Source organism: Podarcis cretensis (genome assembly GCF_951804945.1).
Source record: "Podarcis cretensis genome assembly, chromosome: 9".
Taxonomy (NCBI): domain Eukaryota; kingdom Metazoa; phylum Chordata; class Lepidosauria; order Squamata; family Lacertidae; genus Podarcis; species Podarcis cretensis.
The window spans coordinates 75,783,084-75,808,471 of record NC_137178.1 but is presented as its reverse complement, the minus strand read 5'-3'; the positions used below and the strand labels follow the sequence as shown (position 1 = coordinate 75,808,471).

The 25,388-nt window shown below is 43.6% G+C and overlaps 1 protein-coding gene and 1 long non-coding RNA gene across 7 annotated transcripts in view; one reads left to right on the top strand and one right to left on the bottom strand.

Annotated features, from left to right (window-relative positions):
• LOC307224716 overlaps positions 1-2,625 on the bottom strand; it is a 47,354-nt gene extending 44,729 nt beyond the window's left edge. Inside the window, exon 1 of the long non-coding RNA XR_013842715.1 lies at positions 2,218-2,625. This is a non-coding gene — a long non-coding RNA (uncharacterized lncRNA). The remainder of the gene's footprint in view (positions 1-2,217) is intronic.
• A 4,073-nt stretch (positions 2,626-6,698) lies between these two features.
• Positions 6,699-25,388, top strand: part of JAKMIP1 (janus kinase and microtubule interacting protein 1) — an 86,366-nt gene continuing 67,676 nt past the window's right edge. For 5 of the 6 annotated variants that reach the window (XR_013842680.1, XM_079991537.1, XM_079991536.1 and 2 more), the window contains exons 1-2: positions 6,699-6,720; positions 25,084-25,350. Coding sequence is in view for 5 of the 6 variants with exons in the window: in XM_079991537.1 (XP_079847663.1) it covers positions 25,222-25,350 (129 nt within the window). In the remaining variant the exon portion in view is untranslated. Of the gene's footprint in view, positions 6,721-13,411; positions 13,630-25,083; positions 25,351-25,388 lie in introns of those variants that run through there. The other variant, XM_079991534.1, reaches the window with a different exon arrangement.

The window sequence follows — 25,388 nt, the reverse complement described above, 5'->3', positions numbered from 1 at the left end:
CAAAGTCTACATCTATAAGCAATCCGTTCATAAATTGCAAGTGTGGTCATATCTTCAATAGGTTGATTAAATGCAGCCATACACTTACCTTTCCAGTGCATCAGTATCAGTCTCTTGGTCACAGTAATGGCACGAAGAATCCATTTATGTGTTCAGTTGTCAAATTCCATATAGTAGGTAGATAGTTAAAAAAAAAAAATTTCCCTGGAAAAAAATTACCCACACAATTATATTTATATCATCCACTATTTTCCCCAAAACTTAATAAACATTGAACGTTGTAAAATCATGTATTTTAAATAAACAATCTCCTTACTACTTCTCCAACAACATGTTGACTTAGACAGTCCTTTTCTATACAGTACTAGCATAGTGGAGTCCATTAAATTCTAAACATTATTTTTTTGTTATATAAATCATAGTTTAAGGTCCATTGACACATTTGCTACAGGAGCTAAAACACTTTCCCTTTGTCTAGGCAATATAGGAACCTCCAATTCTTTATTCACTCATTTCTTAAAATCTGCATATCAAATTGATTCATTTATAACAAATATCTATAAAAACTAATCATGGGGGGTTTTTTCATTTCAAAGGATTTGACCAGTTGTTCTAGTATCACCAGTGTCTCAGAAGCTGTAAATGCTGCTGATGCAAACAAGGTTGTTAACAAGTGTAGTAGCTGCAGGTTTACATCTGATAGATGATATTTATCTTGCAAAACAGCATATGTTAGAAATTTATCTTTCTCATCTATCAGTTGATCCAAATTCAATATGCCTCTGGATGTGCTCAGGACAGCAAGTCAAAGAAAAACAATAAGCTTGACTTTGTAAAATGAACTTTGGACATGATTTTATATTCATTTCACAATATTTATACAGTGGTACCTCGGGTTAAGTACTTAATTCGTTCTGGAGGTCTGTTCTTAACCTGAAACTGTTCTTAACCTGAAGCACAACTTTAGCTAATGGGGCCTCCTGCTGCCGCTGTGCCGCCGGAGCCCAATTTCTGTTCTTATCCTGAAGCAAAGTTCTTAACTCAAGGTACCATTTCTGGGTTAGCGGAGTCTGTAACCTGAAGCGTATGTAACCTGAAGTGTATGTAACCCGAGGTACCACTGTATAGCAATAGCAAGGCAGTGGTAAGGGTAAATGGACAAGATTTGGATATTCTGAACACACAAAGGGGCACCAAGCAAGATTGTCCCGTGTCACCTTTGCTACTTGCATTGTCAAACAAAGTCCTAGCTAATGCCATCCAGAATAGCCAGAAAATAAAACAAAATAAAATAAAACAAAATAAAATAAAATAAAACAAAAAAATTCCTTCCAGTAGCACCTTAAAGATACACTTTAAAGATACACTTCCAGTAGCACCTTAAAGATACACTTCCAGTAGCACCTTAAAGACCAACTGCACACGAAAGCTCATACCAAGAACTAACTTAGTTGGTCTTTAAGGTGCTACTGGAAGGAATTTTTTTATTTTGTTTTGACTATGGCAGACCAACACGGCTACCTATCTGTAACCAGAAAATAAAAGTTATCTTGAGAAATGGGCAGAGTTTTCCACTAAATATCTTTGCTGATGATATTGCCCTTATGGTCTCCAACCCAAAGGCATTCTTGTCAGAGGCTCCCAGGGAAACAGAAGTATCTATAGAGCTAATTTTTTGTCACTAGTGAAAAATATACATATAAAGATCTAAACATTTGGTGTAAGGCCATCTGTCTGTCTGTGACAGATGGGTAGAGTGGCATCAGTCAAGATGATGGTAGCGCCAGTGTTTTTATTTCTCTTTCAGTCTTTACCTCTATGTATTTCAGCAGAGACCCTTAAGAAACGGACAAAAATGATTGTAAGATTTGTCCACCAAGTTAAAACATCCAGATTGTCTTTGGAGATTTGAATACCATATTGGCCTTAATGTAATCCACACTTCCCCCCCCCAAAAAAAAATTCTGACCGTGAAAGGTTAAAGTGCGGCTTATATTTGTGACCTTACGGTATGCAGCCAGGAGCGTGGGTCAAGCAGCACCCACCCCATGCGCTTCAGCTCCCCGCCCCCCACCGCCCGGTATGCAGCCAGGCAGCGAGGAATAGAGCAGCTTATACAGTATTTGGGTCTTTTTTTTCTTTTTTTTCCCTCCCCCCTCCAATTTTAAAGGTGCGGCTTATATTCAGGCCAATACAGTGCTACCTCGGGTTAAGTACTTAATTCGTTCTGGAGGTCCGTTCTTGACCTGAAACTGTTCTTAACCTGAAGCACCACTTTAGCTAATGGGGCCTCCCCCTGCTGCCGTGCTGCCACTGCGCAATTTCTGTTCTCATCCTGAAGCAAAGTTCTTAATCTGAAGCACTATTTCTGGGTTAGCGGAGTCTGTAACCTGAAGCATATGTAACTTGAAGTGTATGTAACCCAAGGTACCACTGTACAGTATGTTTCAAGTAGCTAGGTGTTCTTTTCCTATCTTGGGCTGCAGCTCCCTCTCTCCATCGTTTATTCTGTTGTCACCAGGTTGGGCACTGCTTTCCTTTCAGGTGAAGACAGGAGGCAAAGCAGGTGTTAAGCAGTTCTCCCTTTGAACCAATGACATTTTTCCATCTTCTCCACACGGAGGGCCTACGACTTCCTGGTTCTTCTGTAGCACCCTGCTTGTGGTTAACGCTTAGCTGGAATGAAATATTCAACGCAGCAATAGAGAAATTAAAATAGTAATTTATTTGTCAGACAAATAAATATGAGGCACAGTGGTATTTGGTTACCAAGCTCTGGCCTGGCCTCCTGCTATTCTGGCCAGCACTTATATTTCCTTAATCCAGCCCCCTTGCTCCTCCTGTGGCTGCCTCTGTCCAATCAGCCTGGTTGAAATTCCTATTGGCTGTTTGCTAGAACCAATCACAAAAGATACACCCATTTCCTTCTGTCCTTTTATGGGAATCAAAAAGCTATATATTCTTCTATCTATAAATGACAAATAAGTAGTAATATATCTTACATGTGTCTCAACAAGGAACCTTAATTACCAGCTCACCTCGCCCTATTGCCCTCCAAAACAGATGGTTTAATCTCAAATTTTTATCTTAAACAGATGTCAAGGATCATCATTGAAAGATCTCCTTCCTTTGGAGGTCTCTAAACAAAAGCTTGACAAATGCTCTAATGATGTTTCCTGCTTGGCAAGGGGGGGCTGGGCTGGTGGCTGATGGCCCCTGTTATCTCTTCCAACTATATGAAATAAGAATCTAGCATAAGGATTTAACATTTCTTAGCTTCTAATTCCTTTGCATAATTACATTTAAGCCAATATATATACATAACATAAATAACCTTTTAAAAGGAAAAGAAATCTTAAAAGGATCTCAGTTTAAGAAAGAAACAACTTTAGAAAAAGACTTCCCAAAATGTTCTCTTCCTTTCTGCCAACTAGATGCTTTTCCATTGCTCTTGACCTTTGAACCTTAGGAAAATATGGCTCAAGTTTAATGGGAGGCACATGGTTTTATTTTACTATTTACCCAGTCTTAATTATGTTTTTCTCTGCTTTTTTATCTTCTGTAATATGTAGGGTCAGTGTAACCTTGGCTGTCAGCCTGTAATTCCCTTTTTACGACTTTGAGAATTGTTTTCTGCTATAAATCAGGGGGCCCCCTTGTCTAGGAGGAAAAACATTTTGCCAAGGTTCTTAGGCAGCTGCTCTTCTGCCTGGCATGAAACATTTGAAGATCTTTAAGCTCATTTTAAGATACAGGCCCTGATCAAAATATAAGCTTGATAAAAATGCAGGCTTATGATTAGATGCCTCACTTCCTCTTGCTTTGAACATAGCTGAATAAACCTTTTTTTATTATTTTAAAACCTCTCTTGCAACTCATTCTGAGCTTTGGCCAGCTTGACTTTCTCCCTGCTCATGTACACTCCTCCTTTGTGATTTCCCCTTTCCTATATACGCCCTTTCTTAAAACTCAGCTGAATTCAACCTGTGTTTTATGTGTTCCAGGTCACCAGAATCAAAACAGTTCCATTCCAGGTTTTACAAAATGCTCACGGGCTCTAGGGACAAGGCCCTGAAGCAGCAAAGAGAGAGTTTTCTGTTGAGCTTTTCACATTCTAAATAAAGTGGTTTCATCACCATTCTTCCCATAAAAAGTACAACTTAAAATTCCCCCTGTATTGACAACAATCCAGCTTTGCATTCATTTTGCCCACAATAAAATACAGCAATAGCAACCAGTACGGTTACACAATAAATTATCTCAGGTCAGATGAAACCAGCTTTCCATGAATTGATAATGGATAAGGAAGCTGATCTGGTCTGAATCACTGAAACCTGGGTGGGTGAGCAGGGCAGAGTTGGTCTCACCTGTCTGTGCCCACCTAGGTACTCCTTGCAGCATCAGGGCAGATTTGGGTCAGGGAGGGCAAGTTGCTGTGTTGTATATAAATTCTCTCTCTCTGCTCTGTCCAGATGTGAGGGGATATAGAGTGTGTGTGTTCCTGACATTGGGCAATTGGGACAGATTAGGTCCGTATAGTTAAAGCCATGGTTTTCCCAGTAGTGATGTATGGAAGTGAGAGCTGGACCATCAAGAAGGCTGATCGCCAAAGAATTGATGCTTTTGAATTATGGTGCTGGAGGAGACTCTTGAGAGTCCCATGGACTGCAAAAAGATCAAACCTCTCCATTCTGAAGGAAATCAGCCCTGAGTGCTCACTGGAAGGACAGATCGTGAAGCTGAGGCTCCAGTACTTTGGCCACCTCATGAGAAGAGAAGACTCCCTGGAGAAGACCCTGATGTTGGGAAAGATGGAGGGCACAAGGAGAAGGGGACGACAGAGGACGAGATGGTTGGATTGTGTTTTCGAGGTTACCAGCATGAGTCTGACCAAACTGTGGGAGGCAGTGGAAGACAGGAGGGCCTGGCTGCTCTGGTCCGTGCGGTCACGAAGAGTTGGACACGACTAAACGACTAAACAACAACAACAAGGGATTCTCTGGTTTACCACCCTCTGCAGAGGCGAGGGACCTACATATTAGGATGGTCCACCCTTAGAGGTTGATAGATCCAATGGGTTTCCAGTAGGCGTGAGTGATATTTGGTTGTTAACATCAAGATATATCAGCAGCTGAATACAATGATTTACCATATCAGCTCTTCTTCCTTGCCATGAGCAAGAGCAGTATGAGAGCTTGATCAGCTGAAGGGCAGGCAGTGTGTGAGTGGCAGAGTCCCATACCAGGAGAGGGGTCTTGCATCTTGTGGCTGGCACAAATATCCTTGCCATGCTACTTGTGCCCATGGTCATAGCCAGGATTTGGGGGGGGGGCAGAACCTCAGTTAGTTACGTATTTTTATTTATTTACTTAAGAGGGAAGCTGCCCCCCTCCCTTGGCTACGCCCATGCTTGTGCCACTGATTTATGGGCTTCCAGGTTCTGCAGCATCTGGAGAGCATTTCTGCGCATGGTGGAGCAGCTACTGGGCGCAGGATTGGAGGCCTGATTTTCCCCAATAACGGGACCAGCCCATTATTCACTATGAAGCATGTCACTATTTGTTGCTGTGCATATAAAAATGCAGGGTCGAAAAGTTTGAGTGCTGCCATAAAAAGTTAAAGCGAGTCATTGTAAGATTGCAATTAATTGGAAATGATATAAAGCACAGGTTACTTTTACTTTAAAAAACCAGATAAACGTGTAATTATCCCTGCAGCAGCGTCAGACGTAGTTGCCCCCCCGGGTGGAGGTCCCGTCCGTCAAGCACTTTTTGAGGGCGAGTGCTAAAATCTCTACGAAAAGTGGTGCTCCACAGAAAAAAAAATTATAGTTTGAAGGGGCCACTGTGAGAAGCACCACTTTCAGAGTGTTGCTACTGAGGCGTCTGCGCTCTTTCAAACGGATTCATTCCACTATTTTAATTGCGCCGGGAGCTCTTGCGGATACAGGAATTAGGATTAGGTCTGTAGATATTAGAATTAGGTCTGCAGATAGTTTTCACTCAGGTCCACGTCAGTTATTTTAGGCGGGAAACTCTGGGTTGTTGTTGCTACAATCTTGACAGCCGGCTGCCTATAAAAGCAGGCCGGCTGAGCTGTTTGCTGTTCAGTTCTGTCCAGCTTGCAAGTAAAGAGCTGCTCTGGAGAAATCGCTGTGTCGTCTGCTATGTTCGCCCACAACTTAAGAGGAATGATGGGGGGCGGAGGTAGAAAAGGGGCGCCATCCGAGGGGGGGACGGGACTGGCGAGCGCGCCTCCCGGGACGGGCCAATTCGGAAGCCTTCGTGCACGTACGTATGGGCAGAGGGAAAGCGTGGCTGGATCCGGTCCCAGGCCCACCTCGCGCGGCAGCCTATGCTGGCGGCGTCCACTTAGCCAGGCGCCCGCAGGAGGCACCAGAGGAGCGCGCAGCCGCGCTTCTTCATCGCGCTGGGTCCGCGCGAAGGTGCAGGCGGGCGCAGCGCCTCTTCCTCCGTCAGCATCCTCCGGAGCCCCGGCCGCAGGCGAGGGCGGCGGCGGCGGCGGCGGCGCGCTGGAGTGGCGGGGCCCGGCGCCAATCCCGACGAGCGCGGCGCGCTTCAAGGCGCTGGGAGGCGGAGCTGCGGCCGCAGCCCGGCGGGGAGGAGCGCGGAGCCCAGCCCAGCGCAGCCCAGCCTGGCAGGCGGCGCGCCCGCCCGCCCGCCGCCCCGCTTCCCTCTGGGACCCTCGGCTTCCCCCAAGGCAAGTGGACGCGGCCAGCCCGGCAGGCGGGAGGGCGGCAGGAGACGCCCGGGAGGAGCGGGCAGCGGCAGCCAGCTGGCGGAGACCACCTGCCCCGCCAGAGGGGAAGGGCTCGGCCCGGACCCGGGCGCGCAAGTGCGCCTCGCCCGGCGGGTCGGAAGGCGTCGGCCAGGGAGCCACCCTGCTGCTGCTGCTGCTGCGCCGCCTGCCGCATCCTTCCTGCCCAGAGGATGCCGGCGCTGGCTTGCTTCGCGCAGGGAGGAAGGGAAGGGGGGCTCCCCTCTCCGCGCCCCTCTTTTCCAGGGGCCCCAGGGGCGCGGCGGCCTGGCCAGCCTGCGCTGCTCCGGGAAACGAGCCCCCTGCTAATCGGCGGGTCAAGTGCGGGCATTGGCGGCCCCCCCGGCGCTGCCTCCTCCTTCGCACCTGCGGGGCTGGAGGGGCCTTGCTCCCGGGGGAAGGGCAGGGGGCCCGGCAGCGCCCCTCGGAGGCTGCTTCGGGGAGGGGCGCCCTGGTTCCGGGCCGGGTGGTGGCGAGCGCCCCGGGCCCGAATCCGCGGCTGGTCCCGCGTGGGAGCGGAGCCTTCTCTGGAGAGAGCCGGAGCAGGATGGGGTCTGGTGCTCAGATCCCAAACTTTCCCTCAAATGCTCTGAGAAAACAGTATTGTTTCTGATCAGCAGAAGGATTCATGAGGGACCGAGGATATGTGTGAAGATTTTATTTTCACTCTGAAGTGGTCATATGCGAAGTGGTGCTTCAAAGTGGAGTGTTTACTATTTGCAAAAATATTGTAAACTGTATGAATGTTAAGGAGGATGCTTGATCACAAACAACTTGGCACCATTGAATTAGATAAACTGAACTATGAAGATAAGCTAAATTTAGGAAAAAATCAATTTTTAGATAATGATTAGGCTAAACTCAAAAGTTTTAAAAAGTCAAATGAATATATCTAAAATTTAAGATATAACATTGGAAAATTAGATAAGGTGGGGACAAGGCGATAAATTGCTGAATTAATTTTTATATTTTGGAACGTAGGAGAGGGAGATGTGAGGAAGTCCAAAAAGGATAAGAAAATATGTTATGAAATGTGATGTTTTTTGTATGTTTCGTTTATTATGTTATAATTTAAAAAAAACTATTAATAAATATTATATAAAAAAAAAACAAAGTGGAGTGTTTACACTTCACCTCATCCAAATTGTCCCCGTCCCAACCCCCCAAAAGCTGTTTGTTTTTCTGGAGAAGCTGTACAATATTGGTACATAGCGGTTGGCGGGAGGGGGGTTTAGACTGGGCGGAGGGAAAGACTTGATGAGGGTCCAATGACTGCTTTTAAGTAAAAATCAAAGCACCAGGAGTTAAGGATCTCACTGACCCTGTAAGTTGTCACCAAGAGTTTAGTTTGATGTTGCAAGCCTTATGGTGAGGTCTGGGAGACAAGTCGGCATATAGAGATCTTTTTTATGAGGAAGTGTGTGTATGTTGAGTTCAGTGTAGCTTTAGGATCGCAGGGTCAATCATTGGAACACCTCCCATACAAACTGACAAAGTTTTGAATTTCAATTAGTACTATTAACTTCAGAAGAGGCCCTTTTTTGCTCCCACTGAACTGTGTTGTGTGGTGGCAACTCTTATGTAATGCAGTGTCATGCAGATTTTTTAAATAAATGGTGGTATTAAAGTAATTTTGCAGACTTTGCTGAGGGTACTGATTTGCTTTTTGCACTTCCCTACAGTTTGCTTTTTGTTTTGTCTTTTAACGTATTAATGGTCCACAAATGTGGAGTCTGTATCCTGAGTTCTGCAATCGGTCTTCAGATTTTAGGCCTCGGTGACCACACAGATTTATGGAAGGCATAGATACTTGCTTTAATTGAAATTAGTGGCCTCTAAGGTCTATTATTATCCAGTTAGAGATGCTGTATTGCCAGCCATTTTTTTCTTTTAAGTGCTACTTGCTTTTAAAATAGCACTTAATGAACCCAATGTCTAAAATGACATCAGGGGTGAGATGTATATTTGAATGGGGAGATACCAACTAACTTTACGTTCATTTCCCTTGTGCTTTACACATCCATTTACTGCAAAGTAGTCCAGTGAAAGAAATTGTGAGTTACTGTACTTAATATCCTTGTGATATGAAGTGCATCTTGATACACATGGTGAATGTTACCTGATTCAGGTTTTAGTTCTTATTTAATTTTTATGTTTTTGACCAAACTGATTGCACGGCACTGCTCCCCCATTGTTGTTCTGCTGTTCGTTCTAAATTGAACACTATTTGTGTTGGCTTCTCAAAAATTTTGTGACAACCAAATTGTGGCAGAAGGGAAAAAATGCTTAGGAACCACTTGAACAATAAGAAGTACAGTTGTACCTTGGTTCCCGAACGCCTTTTTACTCAGACGTTTTGGCTCTTGAACGCCACAAACCCAGAAGTAAGTGTTCCAGTTTGCGAACATTCTTTGGAATCCGCACGTTCAATGGGAGCTTCCTGCAGCCAATCATAAGCCGCACTTTGGTTTCTGAATGTTTTGGAAGTCAAATGGACTTCCGGAACGGATTCCGTTCGACTTCCAAGGTACGACTAGCTGAATTCTGTTAAGTGAATTTTACTTTGTAAAGTGTAAATGTATTTGTGCATGGTGCATGCATAAATAACAACAGCAAAGTTAGGCTGAATGAGAGGAATGTCTATTTAGTCCAGCAGTGGTCAGCCAGATTCCTCTGGAAAGCTCTCAAGAAAAGGATGAAGGCAATGGTCCTACCCTGCTCCCAGAATTTACAGCAGAGGTGTGGGAGCTCCAGTCTGCATTATGCCGTTAATTCTAGCTCAATTTTTAGAAAGACCGCCTGTCTAGGAGCCATTCCATTTATCTTGGAAATTATACTTCTGAATCCTGAGCACATAGAAACATTACATTTATATTGTTCTTTGGGATACAGATGTAAAATTCATGGAAATTTGTAGACATGGGGTTAAAAAAAATCCTGTTTCCATTGTTTTCTAAAGATAGTGTGATTGGGGGTCTTTCATGGCTTAGAAAATATTTACAGTTAATTCCAAAGTGGGAGTAAGTTTGCAGCATCCAGGGGTGAAGGACCCAAGGATGTGCTGGGGTCACAGTATGAACTGTGTGATTTACTGACAGACGTGCTGTGTGACATATTTATTATATTCCACTACTTACATATTAAACATAGAACTTGTTGTTTATTTAGGCCCCATCAGTACCTGTCATGTAGCTCTGCTTGTGGTTAATGTCTGGTTTTTGTGTACAATGCATTACTTTTTGTGTAATGAGAAGTTTGGGGCTTAAACCTGCCTGCATGACCATACCCTTTTGGATGCTGAAAGCTGAGGACTGAGCTGAGGCTTAACAGTGGATGAAGCAGCACTCCTCACACACAACTCATGTGTGGTATTGCAAGCATACAGTAAACCTCTCAAAAGTCCAAGGCTGAATTAAATGGAGTGACTTGCTCTGCAGTGCACCCTCCTCCTGTAGAAGTCCCTTTTAAAAGTCATTAAAAAATTATATCCCTAAAAAAGAAAAGGAAGTGATCGTTGCTGCTGCTGCTGCTGCTGCTGCTGTTTGAGTCTCCTGTTCCTATGCTTGTGCCTTGTAGTCCAGCCTTAGAAAAATCAGTTTAGGACTGGGACAATTTGGCATGGGGACAGCTTTGAATTGTGGACACTTCTGCTGTTGGTGTTTTTTCAGTGGTAAAGTAGAGGAGGAATGCAATTGAGGGCAGCTTGGGAACCTTTTTCAGAGCAGGATTGATGTCATCTGCAGGAGTGGCAGGTCAGTTGACAGATGAGAATTTGAAGTTTGGTGCCAATGACAGGATCCCCTGTCCCCGCTGGTGAGCTTCCTCCCTCGTTCAAATTTTCCTGAACTGTAGAGAATGCAAGAGCAGGGGCGGCATCTGCCTCTCCTCGCCAAGCGTATCTGCTCAGAAGCACTTGCCCAGTTTTTTAGTAGGCAAGCAAACCTCTGCTAGGTGTGCCATGGCAAGGGCCAAGGAAGATTCACATTGTAATCAGTAAGCTGAGGGATCTGTTACCACTTGGCTGAGATCCCTGCGAGGGTGGACTTCCCTCTTCTTGGCTGACTGTGTCTTCAGTGGAGTTGAAACACAGGGAGGAGTGAAGCCACATCAATGAGGATTTGTCTCATGTGAGTGTAATTTGTTAACAGTTGTGTTCATGGAGAATTTGCTCAGGAAAATGAGTCCTGGTCACCCTATGCTTGTGAGAGAGCTACTTTGAGCAGAGTTTGGCCATAGACATGCAGTGATCGGGCCCAAACCTTTTGTGACCTATCCCTCACATCTACCCTGCTTTGAATTTTTTACACTGATCACTTACAAACTTATATTCTTTATATCAAACAACTTGCACTAGTAATAATAATAATAATAATTTATTATTTATACCTCACCCATCTGGCTGGGCTTCCCCAGCCACTCTGGGCAGCTTCCAACAAAATATTAAAATACAGTAATGCATCAAACATTAAAAGTTTCCCTAAACAGGGCTGCCTTCAGATGTCTTATGAAAGTCTGGTAGTTGTTCTTCTCTTTGACATCTGGTGGGAGGGCATTCCACAGGGCGGGTGCCACTACCGAGAAGGCCCTCTGCCTGGTTCTCTGTAACTTCACTTCTTGTAGTGAGGGAACCTCCAGAAGGCCCTTGGAGCTGGACCTCAGCATCCGGGCAGAACGATGGGGGTGGAGACGCTCCTTCAGGTATACTGGACCAAAGCCATTTAGGGCTTTAAAGGTCAACACCAACACTTTGAATTGTGCTCGGAAAGGTACTAGTGATTTGTAAGGTGCCAGTTGAACTAAATGACAAATATAAAATAGTTTTATATGCAATGAACAAACAAAAGGTGTGCAGATTCACAATGTAATATGAAATCTTGTAGCATCACATAGGCATACAAATATGGAAGGTGGAGCAAGCTTGTTCTCTCCTGTTCTGGAGGGTAGGACTCAAACCAATGGCTACAAGAAAGGCGATTGCAGCTAAACATCAGGAAGAACTTTCTGACAGTAAGAGCTGCCCCACAGTGGAACAGACTCAAGAGAAATTATGGACTCTCCTTCCTTGGTGGTTTTTTAAGCAGAGGTTGGATGGCCGTCTGTCATGGATGCTTTAGCTGAGATTCCTGCATTGAAGGGGGTTGGACTAGATTACCCTTGGGATCCCTTCCAACTCGACAATTCTATGATTCTAAGTAGTTCACTGAAAATTGTTGTTTGCTGCCAGTGATACAGCTAGGCAACTTTAGACCCTGAAATTAATGCTTGTATAGTGTCCCCCTTTAGATAATAGGAGACCTATAAGCCTATTACTTCACTTGTGGAGCATATAATTAATGCCTCTTTACAACGTGTTCTATAACCACTTCTACATTCCTTAAATGTTGCGGGGTGGGGAGTTTGCCAGCCCAGTGTGCAGTTTTGCATTTTAAGATCAGTTAGACTGCCAGAATAAAATGGAGCTTGGTTTGGCTGCCATGATGCTTAGCACATTTACTTTGGAATAAACACTGTTTTATTTTAGAATAGGATAACATAAATTTTAAAGTAAAAATAATATCAACATCTTATTATTGTTTTTTTACAGCTACGGAGCAGCCGTCACATGGTTTTACAGCTGCCCTATAGCTATAAAGGGTTTTTTTAAGATAAGAAAGGATGCTGTGGCGACCATGTTGGCTCCCGAGGGCTTAGCCTGCACATGCCAGCCGAAGTACTGGATGGTAATTTGCTGGTGCCCCCATCTTCTGCCACTTTCAAGTTCTGTGGGCCCTGGATTTTATCTCATGGACCTTTTTGTAGTTCTTTGTGAGTGTCATCAAGCAGGTAGATATTCACAGAGCTGATCTAGTTTGTATTATGTAGAGCTTTCAGAGTACCTCAAAAAGCTTTCAGAGTACCTCACCAAAGTTTTCAGAGTGAGTTTAGCTGTCGTGAAATAAGAAGGCAGGTCCTCTTAGGGTCATGAGTTAAAAAAAAACACCAGTAAGCTGAGAGCAAGAATAAATGTAGTTCTGCCAGTGAACAGATCAAGAAAGTGAAGTCCCCAAAATGGTTAGGTTGGGAGTTGTGCATATTACCTTGATCTCTAGTTAGGGCTTAGCAATGAGATGGCCATCTTTGTTGACACCAAATTGTTAAAGGTGATTAAAACAAGGGAAAAGAGCTATCAAAGGGTCTCTCCCAACTAGGTGAAATGACAAATGCAATTCAGTATAAGCAAGAATTAAGTGATGCGCAATGAGACCCCCCCCCTCCAAATACTTATTTAACACATGCTAACAGTATCTAGGGACACGGGTGGCGCTGTGGGTTAAACCACAGAGCCTAGGACTTGCTGATCAGAAGGTCGGCAGTCCGAATCCCCGCAATGGGGTGAGCTCCCATTGCTCAGTCCCTGCTCCTGCCAACCTAGCTGTTTGAAAGCACGTCAAAGTGCAAGTAGATAAATAGGTACCGCTCTGGCGGGAAGGTAAACAGCGTTTCCGTGCGCTACTCTGGTTTGCCAGAAGTGGCTTAGTCATGCTGCCCACATGACCCGGAAGCTGTACGCCGGCTCCCTCGGCCTAGATGAGCGCTGCAACCCCAGAGTCGGCCATGACTGGACCTAATGGTCAGGGGTTCCTTTACCTTTACCTTTAACAGTATTTAGGAAAGAAATTGAAAACAAAACTGCCAATTATGCTGCAATACAAATCTATGGTGCGACCACCACTCTGGCCACCTCACGTGAAAAAGGATCCTGCAGAGCTGGAAAAGCTACAGAACGGGGGCAATCAAAATGATCAAGGGGAAGGAGCCACACCCCTGCGAGAAAAAGTCACAACATTCGGGCCTTTTTAGTTTCGAGAAAAGGTGAGTAAGAGGAAACATGATAGAAATATATAAAGTCTTCTTGGTGTAGAGAAAATGGCTAGAGGGGGGAAATAGCTGCCTGCCTACACACTCCCAAGTCAAGTGCAAGGTATGGATGAATTGGGGTCCAAATACTTGCAGGCATGCTTCTCCCCCTGTCTCCAGCTTGGCCCTTGAGACCCGGGAGGGAGGCCCTTCTCATGGCCCTACAGCGACCCGAGATACAACCTCCTCTGCTTTGCCTACGTAGCTCCTTGCTGTCAGAGGTCCACCAAGTATCTTTGGTATTTGGACTTGGATGTCGCCATTTATTTCATGCTGTGAACTGCTCATTTAAAAATCCAGGAGTGGTCAGTAAATAAAAGATGTAATTTTCAGCTTGGTCTGCCTTCAGAGCGAAAACGGATATGTAAAGTTCAGGCACGAGGGGCATTCTTAAAATGGCACAAGACTTGTTTTCTTAGCAGTGGTTGGGGACTCCTTGCCTGCCACTTCCGCTTTTTCAGTCTTATCTAATTCAGCTCGTGGATGGGATGCCCCTCCACTTGAACTCTTTATGCCTTCATCCGAGGATCTCTTCCCACATTACACATCGATGGGTGCCAATCTGTTGCTAGATCTTTGGCCAGTGGCCCTGAGAGCAAGGAAACTCACTGACTTCAGACACAGGCAACAGGAGTGATGTTGATCAGCTGGGACAGAAAGTAGTATTATTTGTCCTACAGGTATTGGATTTGTCATTTTCTGTTTGCGGTTTAGGTATCCTTTCTATTTTTAGCTAAGCGCACGTTAAGCTTCTTGGTAACTTAAGGACAGTTTGTTTCTCTTGCAACCTTTTGTAACCTCAGTTCTAGTATATTACCTTTGGTGTCCCCCCTCCTTTGAATTATTATTTTTTTAGGACTGCAGTATGCTTCTAGAACACATATGTGTTCAGCACCTGTTGTAAATCAAATATACCTGACTTGAATATAGCAGCAGAATTCCTTTCTTGAGGAACTTGCCAGGGCTAGTGGTAGCAAATATTCAGAAACAAGTGTGAGGATATTTCCATTTTTTGTAAGTATAAATTGATTTGGTGTCAATTTTTAGACATTTGCTTTATTCCATTCTGTTGCACCTTGGATAAATTGTGTTGGTGATCCTAGTTTCCCACAGTAAGGGCTGGTAATGAGAAATTCCAGGGGTGCCACTAACTGCATTTATGACACTTGTACAATATTTGATTTATGTACAAATTATACACATAATCCTTTCTCTTTCAACTCTATCTTTGCCAGTTCAATACGCCTCTTGATTTCTCCATCCGTGGCTTCATTCCACTCCTCCTCCAACACAATTCAGCCATTTGGATGTTTTATTTCTCTAGAACAGGGTTTCCCAAACTTGGGTTTCCAGCCATTTTTAGTCTACAACTCCCATCATCCCTAGTTAGCAGGACCAGAAGTCAAGGATGTTTGGGAATTGTAGTCCAAAAACAGCTGGAGACCCAAGTTTGGGGAACCCTACTCTAGACACCTGTGCAAAGGCCTTTTCCATTTCATCATCCACTGAATCCAACTTTACCTTTGCTAGAGCAGAAGACGTTGCCAGCCTTCATGTCACGCTTGCAGACAGTTTTGTAACACACTCTGCCAACAGGCCTGGTGCCTGAAGCCAGCTGTCCGTAGAGCAGGCCCTTGGGAATCCTTCCATCCTCCATTCTGTGGACATGACCAAGCCAGCGTAGACTTTGCTGAGACAGGAGTGTGAACATGCTGGGAAGTGGGCTTGGAAGAGCACATCTTTGTTTGATAACAGGCTCCATGTCCTCAATGCCACCCTCAAACCAGTTGGGGATCTGCTGCTATATTTTGCCCAAGAGGGCATAGCTCTTTGATGTAGTTCCACCTTGCTTCAATGCTATCTCTTGGGCAGTTCAGTACAGCTTGTTCAACGGTATCACAGAAGCGTTCACAAAGTTCAGGTACGACTGTTCTGTTAGTGTTGATTCCAGGCCATACTTTGTGCTATGAACGGTCTTTGGTTGGAGATGGATCTTACTCACTACTAGGGAGTGATCTGTGATCCGTGGCGCAGCTGGCACGGTGGTAGCTCAGTGTAACATGAACACAGTTCAGTCACCAGATCTCCTGGTGGCAATCAAGACCATCTGGTGCCAGTGGCCTGGATCCTCCAGGATCCTTGATGTTTTGCCTTGTTAGAGAAGAATGTGTTCCTGATGCAGAGGCTGTGATACAAGCACAGCTCAAGCAGCTTTTATCCATTCTCACTCATGCTGCCAATTCCAAAGTGGCCTACGCAGTTATCCCATGTGTGATGATCATTCCCAACTCTGGCATTGAAATCTCCCAGCAGGAATAGGTGTTCACAGTCTGGGACCCTCACTCTGAAAGATAGCAAGTGTGTTGGGAAGGCTACAGACACACCATAAATAGCCTAAGAAATAGAATAGAATACAGAATAGTCTGTATTTCCGGGCTGCAGCACTAGCTAGAATGCAGAGATGGAGCCAATGCTATGTGGGTCCAGGAACCAAGAGACTGCTGTTTGTGGCAGAGAGGTAAACAGGAGAGAGGGAGACCGGGGGGGGGGCGGAGAGCAGGAGGGGGCGGGGCTGGCATGCGTCCCAGGGGCATGGTGTGTGTCCCAGGGGCATGGGGTGCCACCCACAGGGGCGTGGGGCGTGTCCTGAGGGTGTGATGCACCACCCAAAGGGGTGTGGTGTGCGTCTCGGGGTGTGGCATGCCACCTGCGGGGGCGTGGTGCCCAGCGCAGCCGGGGGGCAGCCACGATGGTACTCCACTGGGATCGCGCTGCCAGGGGCGGTGCGCTCCCCCTGCACTCCTCTTCCTTTGCCAGTGCCCCCCTGCGAAGACAAGAGAAGGAGGGTGAAAAAGCTGGTTCCTTTTTTTAAAAAGATTGTATGAAAACTTTTCAAAATACAATAAAAGACCAGAACAAAGCAGAGGCAGAAACAACACAAATAAGACAGAAAGAATATTAAAGGGAAATAATAACTGAATAAAAAGATAAAGACAAAGCTAATAAAAAAGAAAAAGGCAATAAGTATAAGTGACTTCCAACTATCCATCTATCAGTTATATATACACGAATTCCTCAAAATAATTGAATGTTCAATCCTGAGTAATATCCAGCTATTCCTTTGCTAGCTGAAGTTTTCCCAGTCTTCCGTCTAGGCACCTTAAGTTCATTAATTTTCCTTTCTAACCAAGAAGTTCAAAAGTTATTATAAGTAAAGGTCAGCCGCAGTCTTCCTCCAGACCCACATCAAAGCTTTATCTCCAATATTTTTTTTAAAAAAGCCTTATTTTTTTTATTCCTCAAGAGTTTCTTTGCTGTGGTTATATAATAAAACAATGATCTATCATTGGTTACTAATTGTATAGGCATTAATTCACACCCAAATCCATATACAAATCTTCCAATTCCCTTTCCTGTTGGCCATGTGTTACATCCTTATCCTTTTTTTTTACAAAGTTTCAATTTCTTGCTTTTCCGTTCTTTTTCCAGAAGGAGGCTTAGTGGCTTTTCCCTCTGAGTTCATTCCAAATTGCGCACAGAGTCCTTTCTTCTCCAACATCATAGCTTCAACTATACCTTGTTCTGCTCCTTCAAGCATCAGTATGGAACCATCCTCTAGGACTGGCTAAGCATCATCAATATTTTTCCCAAGAGCTATAAATCTTCAGCCATCTGTATGGAACCATCCTCCTGATCTTGCACATCATCACTAGTATTTCCCCCCAAGATCTTCTCCTGTCTCTGCTTTGTCCAATACATTTCCCCATATCAGTTTCTTCATCTTAATTCCTTTAATTGATCATTTAAAAGTTGTTGTACAACTGCAACAGTCAGTAAGTTATTTTTTTGACTTTTTTTTCCAGTCCTGGGTGCTTTAAAATAAGTTTACACAGTCCTTGCTCAGATAAGACACATTCCTAGCCTTCCGATGCTCCCAACAGCAAGTACAGCCAGCAGCCATATAATTTTGCATTGCAATAAACACCCTTGAATCAGAGGATAAAAAGTAGAACTAAACAAGATGGAAACTTCTCAGAACTGGACAAACTCTTGGCTGTTAGAAACAGTTGTTATAAACTTTTTTGGAATGTAAATCAAGGTAAGCTTCCTGAAAACTATTTTTTTTTAACCCCTCAAAGATGTATTCTTTTAAGTTGTGTTTTACATGCACATTTTAACTGACAGATAACTTCCGTAAATATAGTCTCTATAGGAATTTCAAAAGTAGTTGCAGAAAAGAGGTCTTGCTGGTCTTTGCCCTAGAGATTAACCTCTGGTGGCTCTTAAGTGGTGCTAGGGCAAGGTTACGGTTCTGCCACCCCTGGTCTTTTACCTGTCTGAGTTCCTCAAAGATTTATCAGTCCCACAGAGGACTGAGTAATCCTTCCAGAGCATTCAGAAGTTAATCCCTTTGTTATCTCTGTACCTCAGAGATGAAATGACCGACAGGAACTTATCATTAATCACCACATAATTACATCTGTTGACAGCGTCTTGACAGATGCAGCTAACCAGCCATGACACTCCCCGGAAGTCCCAAAAAGCTGGTTCCTGACCTGATAGCTGCACATGTTGTAATGGTGCATCTGGCAGCTTTGCTGCTACAGTTGTTTTCACTGTTTTTAATTTGTGTGGGGTTTTTTGGTGGTGTTTGTTTTTATTGAGGGAGAAGAGATGTGCCTAGAAGGAGAGGAGCTGGGGAGAGCGAAGGGGTAGGGTGAGGTATGGTGTGGTGTGGGAGATGGGACAGGCCAGGTAAGGGGCACACAGCACAGGCAGTTGTTGACTGTTGCATGTCAGCCCCTCCTCCAATCTGGGGAATTGTGGTTGTCCTATCAGCCAGCCCTCAAATCTGTGGCTGCTATTGAATGCCAGGTCAGCTCGGAGTAAGTCCTCCCTCATCCATGATCTGATTGTGGATGAGGAGGCCAATCTGGTCTGTATCACTCAGACCTGGGTGGGTGAGCAGAGTGGAGTACTCAGGGCAGCATCAGGGCAGACTAGAGTTGGGGAGGAGCAGTTCCTGTTTTAGCAACACCTGGCAAGCTGTTTTAAATCCCAACTTTAGGATTTCAGAGTACCTTGCACATGATATCAAGTATCCATGCCTTCCATAAATCTGTGTTAATGATCTACAGATCTAGTGCTTGTCAACAGTGCAGAAAATATTGATCCAGTAAAACTGCTAGCACATTTGCAAAGCTAAGCAGGGTCCAGTATGGTTTAAAATTGGATGGGAGACTGTGTTGAGATTCCTGCATTGCTGGGGGTTGGACTAGATGACTCCCAGGATCCCTTTCAGCTCTACAGTTCTATGAGTCTGTTTACCATCATGATTTTTACTTAGGATGATATGAAAACCAGCAAATCACAGAACACATTCATAGACACAAAATTGATGGTGTTTTTCTCTGGATTACTTGTAGAAACTATAATGATCTGTCTGGATCTGTGCCTCAGATCCATTTTTGTGTGTGTGTGTCACGGCAGTGATGGCAAACACATGGTTCAGTCAGTGGAGACAGATGTGATCTGTAATTTCATGGTTGGTGCGGGGAGTGAGAGAAGGCCCTTTAGGGTAAAATAATGCCATTTCAATAGGAACTTTTCTTTTCTGTATCTCCTACCCCTCCCACACTGTGCTTTCTTCTCTCCTCTCAGATTGCTCCCCTTTCCCTCCTAGTCTCTCAGCCATTCTACCTTTTCTTCAGCTGCCAAAGTGCCGGTCTGAATTTTGAAAAATGCATAGAGGTGAAAGAGGAAGTTGCAGAGAGCATCAATCTTTCAGCTCCACATACTTTTTTTGGGTGGGTGTGTATGTTGGATAATGACCTTTGCCATGTTTTGTGGGAGGCCGTTTTGTGGGAGGGCACGACGCTAGTGACCCCAAAAGTTGATGAATGGGAACTGTGAGATAGACGCCTCATCCAACAATCCACACCTAACAACTTGAGGAAGGAGGAATCAGGTGTGTTTGACTGCCTGTTGCGCTGTCTGCTAGGAAAAGGAGCCCTATATTTCACTAAGCTCCTCTGCACACATAAAAAGGTAAAGGGACCCCTGACCATTAGGTCCAGTCATGACCGACTCTGGGGTTGCGGCGCTCATCTCGCTTTATTGGCCGAGGGAGCCGGCGTACAGCTTCCGGGTCATGTGGGCAGCATGACTAAGCCGCTTCTGGCGAACCAGAGCAGCGCACGGAAACGCCGTTTACCTTCCCGTCGGAGTGGTATCTATTTATCTACTTGCACTTTGACGTTCTTTCGAACTGCTAGTTTGGCAGGAGCAGGACCGAGCAACGGGAGCTCACCCCGTCACGAGGATTCGAACCGCCGACCTTCTGATTGGCAAGTCCTAGGCTCTGTGGTTTAACCCACAGCGCCACCCGCGTCCCTTCTGCACACATGGACAATACTATAATTGCCCTAGATCAAATATAATACCTTGCCAAAACAATAAAGGTAAAGGTAAAGGTACCCCTGCCCGTACGGGCCAGTCTTGACAGACTCTGGGGTTGTGCGCCCATCTCACTTAAGAGGCCAGGGGCCAGCGCTGTCCGGAGACACTTCCGGGTCACGTGGCCAGCGTGACATCGCTGCTCTGGCCAGAGCCAGAGCCAGAGCTAGAGCCACACACGAAAACGCCGTTTACCTTCCCGCTGGTAAGCGGTCCCTATTTATCTACTTGCACCCGGAGGTGCTTTCGAACTGCTAGGTTGGCAGGCGCTGGGACCGAGCAGCGGGAGCGCACCCCGCCGCAGGGATTCGAACCGCCGACCTTTCGATCGGCAAGCCCTAGGCGCTGAGGCTTTAACCCACAGCGCCACCTGCGTCCCTTGACACAAAACAATAGGTGTTCAAAATCTATATGAATACAATAAAAGCCATGACTGTGTTTCTGCCTTATGATTTATCACACCAGAAGTAAATAAGGGGACTTTGTGTGTAAGGCGTCTATTCATTTGCCAGCGACAGCTAGAGAGGCTGAGGAAACCCAGCCAGATGGGTGGGGTATATTATTGTTATTATTATTATTAAATTAGATAGAGCCAACCTTGACCCAGGTGGATGTAGTTTTCTCGTTTTAACCTCCATAGTGAAAGCAGCTGAGGTGTGTATCAAGGCATCCCTTTTTCCTAATCGCACTTCATACAAAGATGAGAGCTGCAGTACAGTGAAAGCTTTAGCTAAAGAGTGTTAGTGATGGAGCGAGCTATGAAAGCAGAACCATGTCCTTGTCCCAACAGGGTCCCTGTGCTTCTGAAAACTGCTGTCTGTCATGCAGAACAACAGGTGCAGTTCCCTCAGATGCCCAAATATATATATATATTTAAATAAATATTTATTAAGCATTTTTTAAAACAATCAAAGACATAGGTAATAACATAGTATTTTTAAATATCCATGTTTCATGCACCTCCTTGGACTTCCTCACAGCTCTTGCTCCTGCATTCTAGACTTATAAATTTCGCTAGCAAATTATTAAATTAGTTCCATTCATATAATAAAATTTCCCCAAATTAATTCTCAAATTTCGGAATTTAAAATCACACTTATAAAATACTTAATTATACAATACTGTTTAACCAAAATTTATCTTTTCTTCCAATTACGCTTAAATTTATGTTTTTTATGTTTGGTTTGTTGAAGCCATGTTGTTACTAATCTTACATCTTTCTTAACATTCATACAATTTACAATATTTTTGTAAATAGTCCTTAAATTTGTTCCAATCCTCCTCCACCAGTTCTTCTCCCAGGTTTCGGATTCTGCCCGTCATTTCTGCCAATTCCATATAGTCCATCAGTTGCATCTGCCATTCTTCCAGTGTGGGCAAGTCTTGAGTTTTCCAGCATTTAGCGATGAGTATCCTTGCTGCTGTTGTAGCATACATAAAAAAAAGTTCGATCCTTCTTTTGCACACTCTGGCCGACAATGCCTAAAAGAAAGGCCTCTGGTTTCTTAGGGAAGGTATACTTAAATACCTTTTTCAGCTCATTATATATCATTTCCCAGAAAGCCTTCACTCTAGGGCAAGTCCACCAGAGGTGAAAGAATGTTCCTTCAGCTTCTTTACACTTCCAACATTTATTATCAGACACATGGTAAATCTTTGCAAGCTTGACTGGAGTCATGTACCACCTGTATATCATTTTCATAATGTTTTCTTTCAAGGCATTACATGCCGTAAATTTCAAACCTGTGGTCCATAACTTTTCCCAGTCAGCAAACATGATGTTATGCCCTATGTCCTGTGCCCATTTTATCATAGCTGATTTGACCGTTTCATCCTGTGTATTCCATTTTAACAGCAAGTTATACATTCTTGAAAGTGTCTTAGAGCTGGATTCTAACAGTTCTGTTTCTAACTTTGATTTTTCCACCTGGAATCCTATCTTTTTGTCCAACTTGAAAACTTCTTTAATCTGAGCATAATGTAACCAATCTCGCACTTTATCTTTTATTTTCTCCAAACTCTGCAACCTCCAATTATCTCCATCTTTTTCTATTATTTCCCAATATTTCGGCCATTTGGCCTCCATATTGAGTCTTTTCGGGGCCTTAGCCTCCATTGGTGATAACCACCTTGGGGTCTTGTTTTCCAATAAATCTTTATATTTCAACCAGACATTAAACACTGCTTTTCTGACAACATGATTCTTAAAGTTCTTATGTATTTTAACCTTGTCGTACCACAGATATGCATGCCAACCAAAAGCATTGTTGAATCCTTCCAAATCCAAAACATCAGTGTTTTCAAGAAGTAGCCAATCCTTCAACCAGCAGAAAGCTGCTGATTCATAGTACAATTTTAAGTCTGGCAGGGCAAAGCCCCCTCTTTCTTTAGCATCAGTTAGTATTTTAAACTTAATTCTGGGCTTTTTGCCCTGCCAGACAAATTTAGAGATATCTCTTTGCCACTTCCGGAAACTTTCCATTTTATCCACAATCTGCAACGTTTGAAACAAAAACAACATTTTTGGCAATACATTCATCTTAATAGCAGCAATACGTCCTGACAAGGAAAGTTTCAATCTTGACCAAACATCTAGATCCCTTTTGATTTCAGACCAACATTTTTCATAGTTATCCTTAAACAAGTTTCTGTTCTTCGCTGTTATATTTACCCCTAGATATCTTACTTTTTTAACCACATTTAATTCTGTCTCTTTCTGAAACCTTTCTGATTCTGAAAAAGTCAAGTTTTTTTCTAAAACCTTGGTTTTTTGCTTATTAAGTTTAAATCCCGCCACTCGACCAAACTCATGAATCAATTGCAAAACCCTTTTAGTACTAGGCTCTGGCTCCTGTAAGGTCAATACTAGGTCATCTGCAAATGCTTTCAGTTTATACTGTTTCTCTCCGACCTGAATACCCTCTACCAACCGGTCTCCTCTAATCATGTTTAAGAGCACTTCCAGGACCGATATAAATAACAAAGGGGATATAGGGCAACCTTGTCGTGTACCTTTTTCAATTCTAAACTCTTCTGTCACCACATTGTTCACTATCAGTTTAGCCTTTTGCTCTGAATAAATTGCCTCTATCCCATTCTGGAACCCCCGCCCCACTCCCATTCCTTCCAAATTATTCTTCATAAACTTCCAGGAGATAATATCAAAGGCCTTCTCCGCATCTATAAATATCAAAACTGCTTTCGTGTTGATATTTGTTTGCAAGAGTTCCAAAATGTCAATAATGTTCCTTGTATTAGCAAACAAATGTCTACCTGGGAGAAAGCCTGCCTGGTCCTTATGAATTACTTCATTCAAAACTTTTTTAAATCTACTTGCTAAAATGTCTGCAAATATTTTGTAATCCACATTTAGGAGGGAGATGGGGCGGTAATTCTTAAGTTGTGTCTTTTCAGTTTCTAATTTAGGTATCAATGTGATGAAAGCTTCTTTCCACGACTCCGGTGCCTTCTTCCCCTCCATGATTTCATTACAAACCTCCATTAGTGGGTGTATCAAATAATCTTTCAATGTCCTATAATATTTGGAGGTAAGCCCGTCTGGCCCTGGAGATTTGCCCAGTTGCATATTCTGAATGGCCTCTTCGATCTCTAATTGTGTTATTTTATGATTCAGGATTGTTCTGTTCCGCAGAGACAACCTTGGTAAACCCTCAGATGCCCAAATAGAGGATGGGAAACCTGGCTTGCCAGCAGTGCTTGTGAAAAGGATCTAGGGGGTCTTGGTGGACTACAAGCTTAACATGAGTCAACAGTTAAGCAAAAAAACTACTATTTCTGCAGTGATTTTTATTATGATAAATTGAAACAGATGATTTACGGGCCTCCCCCAAGAACCCCATGAAAAGGTTCAAGAATGGCTTCCCTTTTCAAGTCCATGACAGCAGGGCAAGGGTTAAGCCAGGCGGTTGTAGTGAAAGGTAATTTGGCTCTGTGAAAAGTGCTCTATGCTTTGTGACTGCAGCTGCCTTAACTTCTTGGGTTTGAGTGCCTTCATTGGCCTGCATAAGATTTTTGGAAAAGATGACAATTATGTGGTGCTTAATATGATGGGATAGCACTGATCAGCTTTTCTGTAACTTTTGCCTTTATTGCATTGCACTAGGCTGCATTTCTAACTGTACCAACAAAAAACCCATATGCAAAGAGTATTTCCATGATGCTGCTTGATGTAGTAATAAACACTGTAGAAGACAACATTGTAGAAGACAACATTAGGTGACCAAATAGCCCTCAAATTGCTATCTGGTATTTGACGAGTCAGATAGTACTGTACTCTGAAAGACTCTAAATCAGATGTTTTGCTCTCCAGCCACTGCTAATCTATAAGCATATTTACTGTAAGTGCTAGCTTGGCCCTGGGCAGCATCTCAGATTTGCAGAATTTTCACACAGTTGAGATTTTTCCTGTAGATTTGGTCTTATTAATTTTAATTAATTCAATGAACCTTTTTTTAAATTTCATGGTTTTACTGTAACCAAACAGGGTGCATGTTACTTCCCAGTTGATGTAAAAAAGTTAGCATATTGCTACACGGGGTATGATTTAGCCACATTAAACTTCTTAAATCTCATTAGTTTAATTGAAAATGCCTTTAGTCAGACCCTGCAGAGATGTTATGTTCATGTTATGTTATATGTTCTCCTGCAATAAATGGGAATGAAACACAATAATCTTGGACAGCATTGTGTTTGTTTAAGGCTTTCTTTGATCAAATAGATTCAGGTAGGTAGCCGTGTTGGTCTAACGCAGTAGAAATATATCTGAAGTATCTGAAATGTATCTGAAGAAGTGTGCCTGCACACAAAAGCTCATACCAAGAATAAACTTAGTTGGTCTCTAAGGTGCTACTGGACATTTTTTTAATTTTAAAAATATATTTCTACTTTGATCAAATAGTTAACTTTCGTTTCCCATTTTATTTTGTGCTTTAGAATATTGAGGATAGTGACTATGACAGCGGTGGGTTCTACATAGGATGGCACTGACTGCTGCTTGACGTCTTAACATTCGATGTCCAGAACTGCTTGGCAGTTGATATATTGCCAATATAAGAAGACGTATTTGAAGCCATGTCGAAGAAAAGCCGCACAAAGGCAGAAAAGGACATGGAGACTGAAGCTGTCCAAGCAGCAGCGAATGAGGAATTGCGGATGAAACTGACAAACATTCAGATTGAATACCAGCAGGGAAAAGGCAAGGTAGGTAAGCTTAATGCTATGTGGAGGTATGTCCAGCT